Source organism: Struthio camelus, chromosome 5 (assembly GCF_040807025.1).
Source record: "Struthio camelus isolate bStrCam1 chromosome 5, bStrCam1.hap1, whole genome shotgun sequence".
NCBI lineage: Eukaryota > Metazoa > Chordata > Aves > Struthioniformes > Struthionidae > Struthio > Struthio camelus.
The window spans coordinates 79,272,179-79,291,630 of record NC_090946.1 but is presented as its reverse complement, the minus strand read 5'-3'; the positions used below and the strand labels follow the sequence as shown (position 1 = coordinate 79,291,630).

Here is a 19,452-nt window from a genome sequence, read left to right as displayed (position 1 = left end):
AATTCCTACTGTAGACGCTCTTGAATATTTTCTGGAGAAATCACTGGCAGTATAAGAAGCCTGTGCTGTAGAGCTAGAGGCACCTGAAGCTCATCTGGTACAAATATCTCATCTTGCCATAGGAGCTTGCTGAAAGCTGGGCTTGTGTTTGCGGGAGGCAAAAACTATTTATATTGCAGAGGAGCAACTCTGCACTTCTCAAGTGTCTCGGTTGAGTTACTGGCTAGTAAATGATTCATCCGAAGAGAAACGTGAATTTTCATTTGAAAGCTACGATATGGTGTCATACTAGTGGGATTCAGGGTTTCTCTCGGTTTAGCTGGGTACTACGAAATTGTTCTTGACCTTGGCTTTACAACCCCCTCTGAAATGATGTTTGCTCTAAAATGTTCTGTAATCTTCTCGCAGTCCTTTACCTGCGTTCTTCTATTTAGCTGGATTTGGGAGGAAAGTCTGAAATCTGCCTTGTGCAATATCTGTGGCTTTAATTGTTTGTTAGGAGTTTCTGTAATTTGGCCAAACCCAATAAAAATGAGACTCCGGTTGTTCTGAGACAACACGAGATCGCTGTTTAATTTGGCAAATCCACCTTTTAGTAATCCTAAAGCAATGTGACCATTAGACTGTAGAAGGGACCAGTAGATGACTCTTCTTTCTGTTTATTCCTTTGATTTTCCCAAGGAGCTGGTTGCAGAAAAGGAGAGAAACAGCTTGCTTACAGCGAAAATGAGAGAACGTATCAACACGCTAGAAAAGGAGCACGGCACTTTTCAGAGTAAAATACATGTTAGCTACCAAGAATCTCAGCAGATGAAGATAAAGGTAAAACGCTTTACCAAAACTAGTTGAGTTGAAGTTCAGCAACAGGCAGATCAGTGCTGGGCAACATCTGCTTTAGCCAAGGGAGCAGTGTTTGGTTTTTTTCTGTAGCAATTGGCTTCACCTGCTACCCCAAACTTTGAGGTAGGCAGTGCCTTTGATGCTGACCTGTGTGAAGGTAGGAAAAGGTGTAGCAATTTCCTAGCTTAAAAGAAAGACGAGGCCTTTTCACAGGACACTGCTTCTTAGTTTGTCAAAGATCAATGAGGCAGTTTGCCTCTGATCTAGTTACTTCCTCTTCGTGGTCTTCTGCTGAAGTGTTATGCAATTAAAGTCTAATTGAAATACTCAATTTCAGAAAGACATTAATGCTGATGATTATTTACCAGCAGCTAAATCTCATTTAAAATTATAGCACAAAGTGATTAGGCAATATAGTTACCTTACGATACAAGAAAAATCATTGAACGAAGAAGCGCTTTGGTGGAAATATTTGAAGGGCAGACACTTGAGGCTTTTTAGACCCTTGTTATTCTCTCTAAGTCACATTATACTGGAGTGGTTTAAGAAGAGTTTTAGTTTAATCAGATTTAAAAAGTTTAACTTCTAGTTTTCTACCAAAAATGGCTTCTCCTAAACCAAGTGGCTGGTGCTTAGATCTGATGTTCTAATCTTTTTTTTTCGTACGTGGATATCACAGCATCAAACCTAGCACGTGAACTTTCAAGCTGTATCTTGTGTTACGTTTTGACACTTCAGCGAGTACCCTCTCTGTGGGTTTGGAGGAGAACTACGCTCTCCAGAGCAGAGACTGTCCTATTTGAACCTCTACAGGAACTGCATAAGGAAGGGGTCCTATAGCTGGTTGGGAAAGCTGAAGCAGGTTTGGGCAGGATTGGGTGACTTCAGTGAGGAGCTGGTGCTCTGGTTCCGCTCCCCCTGCTGATGTGCTCTAGCATTGCAGATGGACTGGAACCCTTAACTGTCAAACTTCCAGTTAGCTGGGGCTTGTCCCCTTCTCTCTCGGGACTTTTATCTGTGTTATGTTTTTTAAAAAAAAAAAAAAAAACCACCCCCCCAAACAAGTGTCTGTCCTAGAAGCTAGTGCTATCTTCTGCTGCAGTTATCAGGCAAGCGTTTGTGTGGACTTTTTTCATATACAAAATTCTCACTTGAGTCAGTCATTTGAAACTAGGTGTTGGAAGTGGTGTCAGCAGTATTCACAAATTCATGCTGGTGGAGAAAGAAAGAAATATTGCAAGCTGCATGTGCTCTAGGACTGTTCAGAGCAGGCTGTTAGACTGCAAGCGCCAGCTACGTGGTCACCTGGATGTGCAGAGTCCTGTTTTTCCTTTGAATCCAGTCTCTTGATCTTGTTTGCGTTGTTCTGAAGCAGCCCTGGGCTGTCGGGGCTTTTCTCTGCCTGAGCTTCAAACTGTCTGAAGTGCAACAGCAACATGTTATTTAGACAAAGGATCTAGTTCATAGTCTTGACTTCAAAATATTAGATACAGGTTGAAAACTGCCAAAGTTTAGTCCTTAATCTGTGTATTGTTAGTAGTTTAAACTTTTCTGCTTTGTTTGAAGGCATTTTAAACTTCTGTTGGTAATTCCCAGTGGACTTATTTTAGTTCCCACTGAAAAAGTAATATATTGATATCCAGTTTTTGGTAACTATCTAAAATTATACAGTTGAGAGTAATCGGTGTCTTAAGTAATATTTGTGTACTATTTAAAAAAGCCTGGTGCCTTCATACGCAGGTCGATACATCGGTGTAAAAGGAAACCAGTGCTTTGATTCAAGCAATGGGGTCTGAGTTATGCACTTTAATTGGGAAGTGGGTGTGTGAGGAAGGAGGTGAAGCTGCCCCCCTGCCCTGAAAATCCAGATCAATTTTCCTTACTTAAACTATTGTGATATCATCGGTTATTGGGACTTCTGCTTTTTTGCTAGTTTAATCCTTTTGGGATTTTTCTCCCCCCTCTTCAGTTCCAGCAGCTCCGTGAGCAGATGGAAGCTGAAATAAGCCACCTGAAGCAGGAAAATGGTATCCTGAGAGATGCTGTCAGTACTTCTACCAATCAAATGGAAAGCAAGTATGTTAGCAGCTAATTGAAACTGTGTGTGGGTTTTAAACTTTCCCTGAAGAGTTGTTCTGGCTTCCGCTCCTTCTGTTTCCATCTCTGGCTGTCACTGAATTTGTGGTTATACTAGGAGCATAGTTATCTGGGGCTCGCGAGGTACATATTTACATTGAGCCAAAGCTTTCAAAACTGATCTGTGCCTCTTATCAAATTGAAGGCCGATTTTGGTGGTTTGTGATTTCCCCCCCCCCCCTTTTGGAGTGGGTGCTGAAGGTTTCACACAAAGTGTAGAAGTGCTCAGCCAAAGTTGGTGTTTTTTTGCAGGCTGCATCTCCTTTCTCATGTGGCTGTAGGAGGGGTGCAGGTGCTGGCCTCTTGGGAGGCTAACAGCTCTAAACTTAAATCAGCGCTGCAAAAAAAAAGTCAACAACCTGCAGTTAACGATACCGCTGGGGCGGCAGTTGGATTTATCTGGTGGTTTTGCAAAGGTTCAGAGGAACAAAAAGGCATCTCAAGGTTTCATCTCTTGCAAGCCGACTTAGGTCACCCCCAAAGCAACAAGTAGGACTGCGTGCGCTGTGGTAACAGCCCAGAGCCCCAGTCAGGTGTGTAGTGAGACAGGTGTTTGAGTCTGCGTTGCTGCCCGTGGATTTCTTATCTATAGAAAGCGAAAATCGAACTCTATATGCTTTTGGATGCTAGGCAGCTTTGTTACTGTTGGACACTAGAGTGTCAAAAATTCCTTCAGGACTTGGAAGGGGCACCAGTACCTTCCTCTTCTGGCTGTGCCGTTCATGAAAAGATGCTGCTTCTCCATGGGCCTTTCTGCTAACAGCTCCTGAACTGGCCATCACAACCCAATGGAGGTGCGTCCTACCTGTGTCTCCTGCAGGAACAGGCTGACATGACAAGCAGCAGAAGAGGGTAGTGGTACCTTGCTTTTAAAGCCTTCCCTTTTTGTAGGAATGGAATATCCTAATGTTAGACAGTTGTCTTGAAAAAATCCTTAATTCAAGCAAATTTAAGATAACAATTTAACTCTTTAGCATACGGAGCTCTTTAAACACAAAGAGCTTTCCAATGTTCCTGTACAAATGTGTCTTCTCTGCCTAAGTGGAAGAATGCATCATATACCTCTTAGTAGCTGAGTCAAGTCCAGGTGGTAATGTGGAGTCCCAAGAGACATGTGCAGTTAGTCCAGGAGGAGTAGTCTTGATTAAGTGATGGACCGATAAAATGGGAAGAGGAATAGAATGTGAATTTCGATGTAAAACCTTTCTATGTGCCAAATCTCTGTATTATTATGTGAAACTTTTCAAGTTAACGGGCATATCCTGGAGAACACTTAAATGGAACTGATGTTTGTGGCTATTGCTGTCCTGTGTTTCTGACCCAGTGGACTGTAGCTGCTGTGTGGTACCTGGCTCTCATCCCTTTCGTAGGATCAAAACCCAGTACAGTCCTCTGGCTGCTAGTTTAGGACTTGGTGTTGCTATTGAGCAGCTGTTTGACAGCTGAAGCTGTGAAAACTTCTTATTTTTAGGCAGTCGGCTGAGCTGAACAAACTGCGCCAGGATTATGCGAGGCTGATGAATGAGCTGGGAGAAAAGACCAGCAAACTGCAGCAAGAGGAGCTCCAAAAGAAGAATGCGGAGCAGGCGGTTGCTCAGCTAAAGGTGACTTCTGTTTCCTCTGCCTCTTGAGTTGCTCTTGAGGCTTTATCTGAGCCAAGTTTTGCGTTGGGCAGAGATGGGGCATGAGGCATGTGAGAATCTCTTTAGCTCTTTCCCTGGCTGCTAAATCTGTTCCTTCTATATGTGCAAGTATCTATTTTCAGGTAATTGCTGTTCCATCCCGTAGGCTTATTTAACGTCTGGTTCAGGGCTTTGTATTTTCAGTGGCTACAAATTCACTGTGAGGTAAAACTTACCGTTCCAGCAAAATATCTTTTCAAAAGCTTAACTGATGATTTTGAACTTTTTTTTCTGTGAGCATGCAATTTTGGCTAGATTTGATATTTTGCAGTAACTTACCCAAATGGTGTTGTCCTTGTGTGACTTTTTTCTTCAAAATACAAGTTCTTCAGTGTACATTTGAATTAAAGAAGAAAATACTTTTTTTCTAAAAGTTAAAACTTAAAGTGGCTTCTGGATGCATCTCTTCCTCTGTGCAAGCAAAGGTCTACTATATTAAAATATATTTCAGAAGAAAAACTGTTTTCAGATCAGAGTGCCAATCTAGAGCTCATTCCTTTTTTTCCTTCTCCTCCCTTCCCCCCTCCTTGATTGTAGTTAAATCCAAGTTTCCAAAAGGTCTCCTTGCCCCCAGCCATTGCAGATGGAGAATTGCTATCTAGGGCTGAGATGCATTTTAATTAATAAATGCGGATTTATGTGATACATGGCTAGTCTGGCTTCTAGTGTTAATTTTGAACTTGCAGGGCCAAAAAGCTGTATTTGTGTATTACAGAAACTATCCTGCTAAGAGCCTGTGATGAAATCCTGTTCACAATCTACCTTCCAAATGAATAGGCTAAACTACTGTAGGAGGAGGATTACAGAGAATTCTGTGTCTCTGATGTGCCCTAATGGAAAGGAGGAACAATTTTACTTTGCCATATGTTTTGGGAGTAGCACTTAAGAGATGCACCCTGTTAAATGTTTCAAAAATAAATTAAAGGTTTGACTTCTTTCCGTCAACTGTCATCAATATGAAGGTCCAGCAGCAGGAGGCAGAGAGAAGATGGGAAGAAATCCAGGCTTATCTCAGGAAAAGAACAGCGGAGCAGGAGGCAGCACAACAAGGCATGTATAAAATGTGAAATTCTCTCATAACTGAACTGCAGTGATCTGGCTGTTCCTGTTTGTGTGTGTGGGGGGGGAAAAGTATTATTGAGCAAGTGGCTTCAAGCTCAGGTGAAGTCGGTACTGCTTCAGCACCCAGAGGAAACAGTGTATTGTATAAGTCATTTTGAATGCTGATAAGAGAGCTGAACCGCAGCTTGCTAGAACGAAGCTTCTAATTGGCTTCCGAGTTTACAGTAAAAGTTATTCCCCCAAAGTTCAAATACTTGCTTCTGAATTAAAATCCTGACATTTCTGCTGCAGATGTGCAGAATAAGCTTGTGGCCAAAGACAATGAAATCCAGAGCTTGCACAGTAAACTTACTGATACAATGGTGTCAAAACAGCAGCTGGAGCAGAGGATATTGCAGTTAATGGAGGCTGAGCAAAAGAGAGCGACTGCAGAGGACTCTATGCAAATGCAGGTGCAGGTATTGCTCAAATATCTTCCCCTACTTTGTGCCTATGGAAACACAGTGCTATCTTGAAATGCTGTTCTAACAAAGCTTTGCTGAATAAAGAACATGAAAGCTGTGTGCCAGTCTAGCAGTCATCTAGCAACTTAGGAAATGAGATACTGTGCAGAGCTGCAAGAAGGTCTGGGACTATCCAGACCCTTGAAGCACTCTAGGCAAGCCAGGAAAACGTGCCAGGCAATTACCCACGCTGTGAAACGATGTATTAGTCTGGGAGCACCCTGGAAGAGCAGGCACGAACCTTTCAGTGTTTATGTAAGCTCTTTTGGAGTTATCTCTTCTTTTGGCATCAGGTGGTTACAGGTAGTGCAGCCATAGCTCATGAAGGCTTCGGGGAAACCAGCTGGCATGAGGGCAGGGAATATTTCCTCCCAGGACGGGGCCTGTTGATACGCTTCCATTCAAATTGGTAGATCTTAGTGGGGAGTAAAACAGCGTCTTCAAAACATATCTGATACATAAGTGCTAAGCTGTCCTTACTAACTTAATCACTCCTAAGAGCTCATACTAGCAAATATTGCTCAGCTGCAGATTTCAGCCTGTCTTTCTTTGTGTTCTTTTTACAAGGAGCTGATAGAGCAGAACGATGCTTTGAATGCCCAGCTTCAGAAGTTTCATTCGCAAATGGCAGCCCAGGTACAGCATGGTTTAAGGCTTAACCCTTTTTTTGTAATCTTGAACTGTGGACTTTCTTTAAAAGACAACTTTTTTTTTTTAAACTCAATGAGATGTGTAATGTTGAAAGTAAAGATTTGTTAGCATCCTCTTTTCTAATGTTTCTCAACCTGATTTAAAACCTAGGTTTTTACTGTCCTTTTTTTGGGAGGGAGGGGAAATCCGCTTGTGTTTTGCTGTGGTGTTGACTCATTTTTTCATTTATAACCAAAGGGTAGAATACTGCATCTTAAGTGCTTATTTCTCCTCGCTTTGCATGTGTGGAGATTCTGTCTCATGTGGTTCTTTGGACTTTTTGTCGTCCTCCTATCAGCTACCCTATATGCCTTTCCCTTATGTGTCAAGGTTGAAAAACACTTGTCTTATGGTAGCTTCTGTGTAAAGCTGTTTGTTTGTTTTGGTGGTGATTAGCAGGAAAAGTAAAAATTCTGCACAGTGCCTCTTTCGATCCCTCTTTTAATCTGAAACTTTTGTTTTACTAGACTTCCTTGAGAAATTATTTGTTGTAAATACTATGCAAGTATCAAGTTTGTTGTAAATACTATGCAAATATCAAGTAAATATGTAAATAGTATTTGTTGTAAATACTATGCAAATATCAAGTATCTGAAGTTGCCTCTATAGAGAGCTAAATGGCAGGAGCCAGCTCAGAAAAGCTGTAACTTCCGTGGGCACAAGTGGAGACAATTCAAGAACTCCCTGTTCATATGCAGTTGGGTGCTGAATTCTTTTAATCGTGGACATGCTTGATGTACTTTGTTAGCTGGAATAAGTTCAATACCAGGCTAAAAATCTTTCATTTGGCTTTGTTTGAAGAGCTTGCTGCTTTAACCCTTTGGGTGAGGAGAACAGTGAGGGAAGAGGCGCTTTGGATTTGCAGTATCTCCGTAACATCCCCCCCAGCCCTTTAAAAGGGCTTTGAAAATAAGTGCTCAAGGAACTTGCCTCCCACTGCTACCAAACTGGGTGTAAAACAGTCTGCAGAGGTTCCTCGATGCCTTGATAACCAGCATGCCAGGTCTTTCCCGCTTTGCTTTGGTGAGCAGGCCCAGTGTGAGGCACTTTGCCTCCAGACCACTGAGCCTGCCAGTAGTGCTGGGTGACTGCACAGAAGTAGGCTTTTGCCAGGGGAGAAAGTACTGCTTCTTGATCTGCTGCTACCATTACTATTCCTAACCCAGGCCCTAATGCACTGCACAGGGTTTTCTTTTTAAATTCATTCCAGTGTGACAGCAGAATGTCCTATGGAGCACTTTGTCCATAGGAGATTAGTGCTGCTGAGTTGTGACTAGCGCTTGTTTGAATGTGGCGGAAAGCAAAATGGCAAATAAGATGGTTCATCTTTCTCTTCATGCTGACTTAGACTGAAGGGGAAGGGACATCAGTATGTGTTTGTATTCTTTCAATGTTCCTTAGCCAGGAAATACTTGGAATTTGCCTGTGACCATTTGAAATAACTTTAGACAAATCTTAAAAATGCTACTCCTGGCCCACTGTAGAAGAGGGTTCTTTGACTTGCTTTTCTCTCAGCACTTTTTTTTTTTTTTTTCCCTCCTGCAGACCTCAGCCTCAGTCCTGGCAGAAGAACTACACAAAGTGTGAGCATTCATTTCCCCTTGTATTTGGGAAGGTGTTACTGGCTTTCAGTGCATGCCACCTTTTCTCAACGCCTCTGTGGTGCGTGCGGGAGGGACTTGTGAAGGAAATGCTATTGCCCGTGCTTTTAACTCTCCGTTGTGAGATCCTCGTAGGAGCTGTGAAACCACTTCCTGCGGATTTCCCTTCCCTCCCTGGCTGCAGACTTGGAGTCTTTTGTGTGCGGCTCTATTTGCTACAGAAAGCTGTTTCTCCTCTCTTGTTTGCCCTGTCTGTATGCAGGGATCAGAGCAGTGTGCAGGAATGTGCATGACCACGCGAATGCTGATGTTTTGGGCTGTATCAGTGTGCCGGGAGACTTTTCCCTTTGGGAGATGGGGTAGATGTTTCAGAGCTAGAGAACATCCCACAAATTCTTGGCAAGCAAGGAACATTTAAAGTGGATGGGAAGTCTTTTGGACCTGAAGAGTACTGTCCGTAGGAGTGCAAGCAGTGAGCTGGATTTGGGGGCTGGCGTGTATTTCATGTTTAGCTTGATGCTTCCCATATAAATTTCATCCAAGACCTTTTAATATGGACCTGTTATCTTTTTTCATTTGTACAGGATTGCAGAAAAGGACAAACAGATAAAGCAGATGGAGGACTCATTAAGCAATGAACATGCCAGTCTAACCAGCAAGGAGGAGGAGCTCAAGGTAGAATCAAAGCCAGCTGATACAGGGACAGGCACATCAGATGCCTGTTGTAAAACAAATCCTGAAAGGCTGCTGTCTTTGCATCCAGACCCAGCCCCTTTGGCTATAAGTCTGACTTGGCTCTTCTAGGCAAGAATGATATAAGCGCAGCTTGATGCTGGAAAGCTGTTGATAAGAAAGCCTGAGGCTTTCTCTAGCTGTTAATGCTAGACCCTTGCAAAGGGTGACCTGAAATACTTCACGCTGAAGAATGGACTTACTTGAAATACTGACTCTGCAAAATACAAGTGTTTCTCTTCCTCCTTCAGGTCTTACAGAATATGAACTTATCCCTGAAATCAGAAGTGCAGAAGTTACAGGCTCTGACAAATGAACAGGTAAAAAGATCATGTTTGATTCATTAAAGATTTCATTGCACTCGCTTCCCCTCACTCTTGTCATAAGCACAAGGGCAGGTCCTTTGGTTTCAGTCTGCTGTGCTTACGTCTGTTAAAGGTGTGAGGTGGTAGAACCAGGCTAATATGTGATTCCACAGAGTTTACAGCTGGCCTGAGGCCTATTTCTTGCCTTTCCCTCCAGCTAAATCTTTCTTACTGGATACCCAAGTTACTGAAGCAAATTTCTTGTTAGTGGGCCTTTTTTGGTACATATTCATTTAGATTTGCAGGCATGCAAAGTGCAGGAGGTTTCACAGGAGTGAACGCATCTGTAATTGAATATGCAATCCTGGCAATTGCATACAGGGGGTCATAGTCATTCCTCCAAAAAACAAAACAAAACAAAAACCCTGACAGACATTTTCATGACAAAACAAAATGCTGTCCCTTTGTTACAGCTGTGTGGTCAGGATGTTACAGAAGTAGAAATGCTGTATGTAGTTAGAGAAATTTCTGGTTGTCGAATATTTCTCTATAAGCACTCTCCCCCCTTCTTAATTGCTTGGCTGGTATATACTGGTGTTTTAAGTGTGCAAAGGCAAGCTTACCCCTTTCACTCTTGCTGGTGAGTCATGTGCTGAGAGACCAAATGACTTGTTCTAGCTTTTTAATATTGTGGAATGAAAGGTTGATTGAATCATGTGATGTATCCTAAGTCTATGTTAATCCTCTTTATATCTAGGCTGCTGCTGCACATGAGCTCGAAAGGATGCAGAAAAGGTAAATAAATAGCTTTGGCATTTCCTAAACAATTTCTGTCAGTCTGCTAATGTTCTTCTGAATTGATGCCTTTTTGTAAGGCTTGGAGGAGAAAGTGTGTTTAACTGTTCTGCTCTGTCTCAGCATTCACATGAAAGATGACAAAATAAGGACTCTCGAAGAGCAGCTTCGAGAAGAACTTGCTCAGATTTCAAACACAAAAGAAGAGTTTAAGGTAAGATGTGGAATGGCTATCCTTGTGCTTATTTGCAGTAATTTTTCTCGACTTCTGAGGCTGTGGAACAGTTCATACAATTGAACATTGATTTGTGAAATAGAACTGGCTTTCAGATGTTAGGTTATATTACAATATTCTGTTTATAAGGCGAGAACAATGTGGGATGTCACAGTAGTAGGAACAGTGTGCAGCTGAACGTGATAAGTTGAATGTAGTGTCTACAGCTGTGATGACTGAGGTCTGAAATCTGGAAGAAGAGGTGGTTCAGTAAAAGCTGCTGTATTTTTTCTGCATTCTTCCTTTTAATGTAACGTCCAAGGCCTTGATATGAGCTGCTGTTGCTTGGCTTATCATGCTGTCAAGTCTCAGTCTTTTGTGGTGTTTTTTTTTGACAAGATAGGTGTAGAAATGCTTTTTTCTTTTTCTTTTTTCCCCTCCTGCTATCTTGCAAATTGTTGCTCATAAGGCAGCAGACAAATTGTCAAAGCTTTTAGTTCTGACACTCGGGTTCTGCATAGCAGAGCTGGTACTTGTTTCTAGCTGGCACGCGTAGTGACATAACCCTTCCTTTTCCTTTGCCATGTGAGGCTCTTCTGAACTTTAGCAGTTAGAAGTAGAGACCTACTTCCTGAGAAAGGTGTTACCCCTGTCTTAACTCCTTTAAAGCCCCTGTTGGGTAGTGCTGCTTCTGTGCTGCTTCTGATGAAAGGTTACTAAGTCTGAACTCCCCCTAATGTCGAGCTGATAGGTTTGCTGGTGAGGAGTGGAGCAGGTTAGATGGTGGTTACCTGCTAGGGTGGAGCCAGTGTGGCTTTTGTAGAGGAAATCATGCCTCATGAATCTTCTGGAGGCCTTTGAAGGTGTTAGCAAGCAGATGAGAAACTTGGTTCATACGTTGTAGTTGCACTTCCAAAAAGCTTTTATGAGGGTCCCTTGCAAGACCCTTTAGTTTCCTCTAAGCTGTCACAGAAAATAACTGAGGAATCAATCTTCCTTCTTAATTGCTGGTTAAAGAATGAGAAGTAACGTAGGACTTTAAATGGTCAAGTTTCACAAAGAAGCTATCAGCTGAACCTTCAGTGAGGCATGTGCAGGGTAACGTGCATAAATGATCTGGGAAGGGGAGTGGGAAAAGGTGTCAGGTTTGTTGGTGATACACTTCAGTACCTTGAGTAACTTAGAAATCACAGGGTTTTCAAGGTGGAGTGTTAAACTGGCAGGTGAAGTGTTGAAAAATGAGTATGAGGAGGAATAATTTGAGCTTCCTTAGAGTGGCAGTCTCTGTGGCAGCTGTTACCTGGAAAAAAGAGCTCAGAGCTGTTGTGGATGGTTATGCGCCGAAATCAACTCAGTGCTCAGTAATGACCAAAAATCTAGCTGGAGGCAATCCTCCGAGTTCATAGGAAGCAAATAGAGAACTAAACACAGATTGTCACTGTATGATGCTGTAGAAATTCGTGTACTTCCAGCTTGAATATTGTGAGCGCTTCTAGTCTCCCTCCTGTTTTTGATCGCAAACATAAGCCGGTCCAGCTCTGTGCTGAATGCTTCCACCCAAGCAAGTGTTTCTTTCCACACACATGAAAGAGGGGAAAAAACATTTTCAAAACAGATTGATTCCTTTAATCCTCCTTGCTGTCCCTTCCTGCTTGTGTTGTCAGGCACTGGGGCTGCAGCATAGATCATATGTTCTGCTTCTTTCTTTCATAAACTGTTCAGCAGTTCTTCAGAAAGATTTTGTAAAATTAAAAGCAAGAACAGAAGAAGATTTAAAATGCATATGAGGAACCTAATTTGCCAGAAAGGCAACATAAGGAGTTTTCCCAATTCCTCCTCTCCAAAATGGGGACGTGATCAAGTGTGTCTAAAGGGCTCTAAAAGTTTCGAAACTAACAATTGCCAATCCAACCTCTCTGTTAGACCATCCTCTTTCTTGAAAGAGGGTTCTACCCCAAGGCAAATTCATCCTTCACAAGCAGCTGCTCCAGAGTCAGCAGGAATGTTCCTGGTGTGAATCTCAAACTGATATTATTAAGTGGCACATCCTCTTCAGGTATTTTGTGTCCCGGAGGCTACTTTTCCCACTAGCACCCTCGCACCTTCTGCAGTCGTAACTGATGCTGCGGAGCAGTGGCAGCTGTATGATGTCAGCTGGGTTAACTGAAAAAGCAGTGCTATGTTCGCTGGAAACCCCCTTGCCAAGGAGCAGCAGTTGCATCCTTCACCTGGAAGCAGCGCTTTAACAGACAGGCCACATCTGCTGCGCGGTGAGGGAGTGCTGGAGTGGGGACAAGGTCCATGATACAGCAGCTTGTCGTCTGGAGCTGCCTCTGTGGTCCTGCTGTAGGCTGGCCAGTGCAGGAGGCGGTAAAAACCTCTTTGCTGCTGAAGTGCTGATTCCTTGCTATGCATCATAAATGTTAAGGCAGCTGAAAAAAGTAGAGAGGTGATGCCAGAATGTTTGTTTCACCAGATGGGCCTTTTGTAAAAGGCAGCTATCGGATCTTGAGATGATGCTGATAGTGCTTAGGAGGAAAATGCCGTTTCACGTGCATCTTCCACTTGGTATTGTCTGATCCTCTGCCAGGGCATGAGGATGGTTACAGCTGAATTTCTCATGGGAACATAAGGACAAAGGTTTCAACACTGAAAGGAAAGAAATGAGGAGAAAGCACTCTTTGTAGTTTTGCAGCTTCTGTTCACTGTAACAATTTCTCTGCTGTTTAATTACTGAGTTGCCATTATGGAAAATGCAGTTCTGAATTGATGTTATGTTTAAATTCCTTCCAGATTCTCAAGGATCAAAACAGATCTTTGCAAGCTGAAGTTCAGAAGCTGCAGTCTCTCCTGTCTGAGCAGGTACAGCCAGTGTTTGCCGAGATCCTATACAGTATCTTACGGTGGTGTGGGTGGATGTCTGTGTCCTTCCCTCCCCTCCCCCTCAGGACCTTTTTCTCAAGTGTTTTTTCTTAAGCTGGCCCTAGGGTAAGCTGTTTGAACAGCTGGTGGGCAGATCTCATTGTGTTTTAGGGCAATCTCTCTTCTGTGGAAGACGGAAGGTCTGAGTCGGGCAGTCATGGCTGCCTTCTAGATCTGGTCAAGACTGTTCAAACAAAGCGTGAATTTTTTTTTGCCTCAAGGGAGAATGCTGGGTTATTAAGAACAAGAACTTCTTTCTGGGACCTCTCCCAGTTTTGTTAGCAACGTTTTTGAGTAAAAGACTCCGTGAACGACCAACCCTCCTATTGGAGGGGGCTCTTGGTGACGCGTGGGGAGAGCAGAGTGAGAGCTTTACTTTGCTGGTTTTCATCCGTTGCGGGATGAGTTCTCAAACCCAGTAGTTACTAATGATGGGAGCCAAAGAACAGACCCATGGAACGGGAGGACTTTTTACGATGTGCTTTTTCTCCTCGTCCGTGTTTTGCCTTGTGGGGCCCGCTTGCTGTAGCGAGTCTGACTGGCACTCACCTGGGATGTTACAGGTTCAAAGCTGTGCTGTTCTGTCCCATCTCCCTTGTGAGTGTTGCATGGGACAACTTTGAACGCCCCGACTTCATACTACTGTGGAATGAAAAAACTTTCTGGAACGCTTTGGGGGAAAAAAAGACTTGCAGGACAGGAGAACTGTTTCGTTTTCAGTCCTGTGTTAGTACCTGCCAGCGAGCAGCTCCCTGTCTGGAGTGGCTCCCTTTCTTCCGGTGGATAACCAGACTTGCAGCCTTACTCCCCTGGGCCTGGCCTGTTTGGCATCCTGGCTGAAACAGTAAACGCTCCAAGGAGGCAGGTTTTTTAGTTCTTGAACTGGCAACTAGGGATTAGATGCTCCACGTCCTCGGCAGCAGTAAGGAAGCCGAGCGCTGACTGGGGTCCTCTGTCCCACAGCAAGTCCTCTAGTCCATCAGTGCAAAATCATAAAGGCATTTGGGCTGGATCTGTGCTTCTCCTGAGGGATTTGCATTTTTCTGAGATCAATGTTAGAGACGCGCACTATGAGAGCACTTTCTCCTATTCTGTTTTCCCTTCTGGATTAGCGTAGTTCAGCATCAGCTTCCCCAGAAGCTTAGTTACTATCTGGTCTTTCCTGTTGTTAAAATCCCAAACCAGTATTGATTCAATTAATGATCAACTTTGGTGTGTGTGTGTATGTGTATATGTATGTATATATGTTTGTGTGTGTGTGTGTGTGTGTATATATATATATATATTTTTTTTTTTTTTCCAATAGGCAAACAAAGACTTGTTAGAGCAGATGGAAAGAAGGTAAGAAGCTTTTTTTCTTCCGAATCAGAGGCTAAAATAGAGGCTTTGGCAGCAAGGTTACTGTTGATAAGCTTTGAAGGCATTTCAGCTAACTCTTGTTTTTTGCTATATTTGCCTTTGATTTTTCAGCATGAGAGAGAGGGATGATAAAATCAAAACGGTTGAAGAGCTGCTTGAGGCAGGACTCATACAGGTGGCTAATAAAGAGGAGGAGCTGAAGGTAAAAATCTCCCATTGTATATTTCTATGGGTAAATAGAGGTTAAGCGCTCCTGTGCAAAGTGTATCTTTGGGTGCTTATAGTGCACTCTGAGATTGTTCCCTTTAAATAGCGAAAGTCATGCCCTTGACATGAGGTTAAAAACACTTCAGTAACATAGACTAAGCATAAGCATTAATGGTGTACAGTCAGCACTTCTCTCTGCTTAGTCTAGAGAGGATGTTACTAGGACCTTTGCCTGGTTTTTCTTGAAATAAAGCTATACGTCTCCAGAGCCATATGTGTGGTCTAATTTGGAATAACCTCTCTTTAGAAAAGTTTTGTTGTGTGATAACTTGGCAGTATGGGGCTTTTGCATCTCCCTGCTTGGCTGGTAATCATAAGGGTTAAATGAACTTTGAACTGATGACACTTCTGGACTGATGAAGATGTTTCTCTCTTGTTCTATTTGAATCTAGTGATGAGAAATCTGGAAAACTAGTGACAGAAATCCCTATCCACTTTCCTCTGAGTTTGGCCTGAATGCTGTGTCCTATCTAACTGGACGTAGCCAAGGCAGAGTGGTCTTTACCTAATGTCTGTAAGTGCCAGGTGGGGAGGAGTTGTACGCTGGCAAAATGCCAGGAAGTGCAGCAGCCTGAATACTAGAGAGCCACAGATGTGATCGCATCACTCTGATGCTTCTCTGCTCTTCAGCTACCTATGGATTCAAGTCCACTTTGAGGTTGCCGCAGGGGTAGTCAGAGCTCTTCCGCTGGAATAACTGAAAAATTATTCCATTGAATAATTTGGCTTCAACTGCTGCTGAGAGTGTCTGTTTCCAGGCTTTTGAATAGTTTTTCACTTGTTCTAAGGGAAATGATTTTTTTCCATCAAGCTTAACGCTTCTCCCCGCCATCCCCCGTAAATGAGTCTTTTCATTACCTGTCTGTCTGTTTTCAAAGGCACTGCGAACAGAAAATTCATCCTTGAGAAAAGAACTTCAAAGTCTGCAAATTCAGCAATCGGAGCAGGTAGTACTTTTCATCTAAAACTTTTATTACACCTCAACTACATCTAAAAGAATTTTGCTGTGGTTGCAAAAGTCAAGGGAAAAAGGTGAAGATGTCTTTGAAGCCTGTTAGCAGAGCATCCTGTTTTCTTCCAGCATTGGTCTAGAAACTGCTGCTTCTGTCAATTACTTCCTTAGCATAACTATCAAATAGCTTCCTATGCATCCTTGAGCTTTCTGATGTTAATGCATATCTGTGCAGGTTTGATGTGGCCCCTTTATATTTATGTGTCTGTTCACAGTGACGGTATCACAGTAGTGTTGTTTGACGTGACTCTCTCTATTAGAAAGTGCCTTTTGTGACACTTAGCTCTGCTTGGACAGCTCAAGAGAGCACTTAGTTGCAGAAAATCACTTATGGGAGAGGAGAGAACCAGGATAAATACATATTCTTAGAATGACTGTGAAGTGGAGAAGTATATAATGCCTGTCACAATGTCTTTACAGGCCATTCAAAGAGGGGGTGAGGGGAAACAGTTGCAGCGGCCAGTTGGTTCATAGTTCAAGAACGTCGGTTCACTTTTTCTTGGAGATTAAGCAAATAGCCCCAACCTTGTGATGACTTGACTGTATGTTTCCCTCTGAAGCCTTGAATTGTGATTTGGCACTTGTTCATAATGGTCTGCTTGTAGCTTATAACAGTGCTTGTATGTTAACACTTTCAAGCCTGTTGTGTGATAAGGTTAGTTGATTGAATGCTGGCTGTGAACCTCAGCCTCTCCTGGTAAAGATTATGTAGATTTTGTGTGTGTGGTGTGTTGTGTTTTTTTTTTTTTTTTAAACCTACTGCTAAAGAGCCTGAGCTTTCTATTCCTTACTCCTTGACACTTGCAGATTGTTTGTATTGCTCTCTGCTTTTCTAAGTTAAATATTTCTTTTGTGCAGGTTTCTTTCCAATCATTGGTGGAAGAACTTCAGAAAGTGTAAGTTACTGCAGTAATGTCACTTCTGATTGTTGCTACTTCTGCCTTCTTTATTCCATGCCTACAGATGTTTTACTTCCCTGAAATGAGTCGGTGATTTGCTTTTAACTGGGTGAAGTGTGTGTGTGGCAGGAAGAGTCAGTTCTTTGGAAATGCATCAAGTCAGATCAACACCTTTGAAAATCCAGTGTTTTTCTGCTAAGCTGTTAATTTTATAAGCCCAAATTTGACAAGACAAGGAATCACTGAACTGTCAGATAATTGTTTTTTTCAGCAGGCACTGTAAAAGCAGTGAGCTTGTTTACTGTATTTCTGTGTGTGTGTGTCTAGATTTCAAGTTAATAATCCATATGTTGCTGGAATGCACGGTGAAGGCTGCACTTAAGTGCATATCATTCCATACAAATTAAGGTATCTACTTAGCATGTGTCCTACTATAAAGCTAGCTTGTTCTGCACTGTTTCCAGTCTTATTCCTCCTGTCTGTTTCTCTAGGTTTTTTTTTGCATCTGGTTTTGGAATTACAGTGAGTGATGGTACCCACAGTAATGGGAGTCTCGCTGTGGTTCCCAGAGGCTCTGGTGACAGCAGATAGATAGCAGCGAGCATATTAACTCTTAGGTAGCACATTTGTTAGGTAACTAATGGGGTTCCTCTGCTCTTATTAAGAATCCACGAGAAGGATGGGAAGATAAAATCAGTGGAAGAACTCCTGCAAGCTGAAATCCTTAAAGTTGCAAGCAAGGAGAAAACTGTTCAGGTACTCCTCTGAGTGATGCCTTGTTTCCTTTCTGTGTTTATGCCATGGACTACCATTTATTTGTTACTGCACTGCATTCTATAATAACAAATTTGTAGCATCCATTTTTGTGGTGTTTTTGTGTTTCCATTGTCCAATCCTGTCTGTTTTGTCATTGAAAAGGCTTTGACACAGGAAATAGAGGCTCTGAAGGAAGAAGTAGGAAATTCCCAGCTTGAGATGGAAAAACAGGTAAAATACCTTAGTGCCAGAAGCGTGAAACAGCCTTGCCTTGGATGCGCTGCTCACTCATTTCTGTTCTAGTATGTTTTCTTTCACTGGTGAATGCCCTTAGATAAGGGAACTTTTTAATGATACGGCTACACTGTACTTGGAGATAAAACTGTAAATATGCAGTATCCATTAATGCTGTCCTTCAGAAACCCCCTTACCCTGGTTGCCCAAGTTTGGGACTTCTAGTTTGAAAGACATGGCAAGAATCGCTATCGCTTAAAGCGCTGTAGCATTGGCTCTGGCTGGGCACATTGCATACTGTCCCATAGTAGACATGGGAACCCTGGCCCATCCGTTGGGGCTGGCATCTTTGAACCCTTCAAATGCTGAAGGTGCTTCCCCTTTTGTTGGTGTTTCTCTGCTGGAACAACGCTACTGGCTCAAACTGCGTTTGGTTTCCAGGTAAACCTAAGACCATTCACTTTCCCATGTCCAAAGAAAGCCTGTCTTGGCAGAGTGAGATTTTATCCTAGCTATCAGGAACGCAGGAGCAGTGGAGTGCTGGGTTTTGCAGCGTGCCCGCTGTCTAGCATCTGAAACAGTGGGAACCCACATTTCCATAGGGAGCCTGCTGTGCAAGCAGCTTAATCCACTGTGTTATCAGGAAGCTTGCTTGCTTGTTTGTATGTGTGAGTGTTTTGAAATTTTTTTTTGTCTGCACTTTTTTCTATCTTTCTAGTTACATTCTAACATGCCACTGATTTTTCTTCTCTCCTTAGTGTTAAAGCTTTTGTCCTTTTTAGGCAAAGCTTCAGAGGATGTGTTTCTGTCTTGGGTTTTTCCTCTAAAGCAGATTCCCAGGAATTGGAGAAATTATTATTTTATTTTCCTTCCCTGGAAATGGCACAGAGCTCACAACAAAATGTAGTTTGGAGCTGCAGTCTCTGAAAAGCTACATTTCAGGGACACTTGCTCCAGAGGTGGTGTGTATGCACTCTTTGGTCTTCTGCAAACAAAACACAGGTTCTTGGGAATGTTTGAAGTTCCTGGCATGCTGTGGAGCAAGAGTAAACTGAGCTTTTTTGGACAGCCGGTGTCTACACTGCTAAAATCTGCTGTAATCACAGCTAACCAGTCTGTGGCTTCTGTCAGGCTTTTATAGAGAACTCAAAGGAAATGTTCCCCTTTTAAATCTTGTTTCTCTTACCCGTGTTGCCCCTTAAAAGGGAGCAGTGCCATTGCAGAGAGAGAGTGTCTAAAAAGCATTTTGTTGTGCAAGGGCTGGAGATGATCTCTCTAACTTGAACTCCACTTGGCTAGTGAGGTGGCTGCCATCAGTCTCCGCTTTCCTCTTCACCTCTTGTGTTGCAGCGGTGCTCGGGGGGGTCTGCTTGTGTGCCCGTTTGCACTATTCCCCTTCCTGCAAGGGAAGAAATGTTTTAAATGGGGAGAGAGTCAATAGTG

The 19,452-nt window shown here is 42.8% G+C and overlaps 1 protein-coding gene across 11 annotated transcripts in view; it reads left to right on the top strand.

The window, feature by feature from the left end:
- KTN1 (kinectin 1) overlaps positions 1-19,452 on the top strand; it is a 79,397-nt gene that overhangs the window by 35,796 nt on the left and 24,149 nt on the right. For 7 of the 11 annotated variants that reach the window (XM_068947470.1, XM_068947466.1, XM_068947465.1 and 4 more), the window contains exons 7-24: positions 682-822; positions 2,810-2,916; positions 4,448-4,580; positions 5,621-5,708; positions 6,012-6,178; positions 6,791-6,859; positions 8,459-8,496; positions 9,099-9,189; positions 9,498-9,566; positions 10,309-10,346; positions 10,470-10,560; positions 13,354-13,422; positions 14,789-14,823; positions 14,953-15,043; positions 15,987-16,055; positions 16,979-17,016; positions 17,685-17,775; positions 17,938-18,006. In XM_068947470.1, coding sequence (XP_068803571.1) covers positions 682-822; positions 2,810-2,916; positions 4,448-4,580; positions 5,621-5,708; positions 6,012-6,178; positions 6,791-6,859; positions 8,459-8,496; positions 9,099-9,189; positions 9,498-9,566; positions 10,309-10,346; positions 10,470-10,560; positions 13,354-13,422; positions 14,789-14,823; positions 14,953-15,043; positions 15,987-16,055; positions 16,979-17,016; positions 17,685-17,775; positions 17,938-18,006 — 1,494 coding nt within the window. The remainder of the gene's footprint in view (positions 1-681; positions 823-2,809; positions 2,917-4,447; positions 4,581-5,620; positions 5,709-6,011; positions 6,179-6,790; positions 6,860-8,458; positions 8,497-9,098; positions 9,190-9,497; positions 9,567-10,308; positions 10,347-10,469; positions 10,561-13,353; positions 13,423-14,788; positions 14,824-14,952; positions 15,044-15,986; positions 16,056-16,978; positions 17,017-17,684; positions 17,776-17,937; positions 18,007-19,452) is intronic. The other 4 variants (XM_068947469.1, XM_068947468.1, XM_068947464.1 and 1 more) reach the window with 1 other exon arrangement.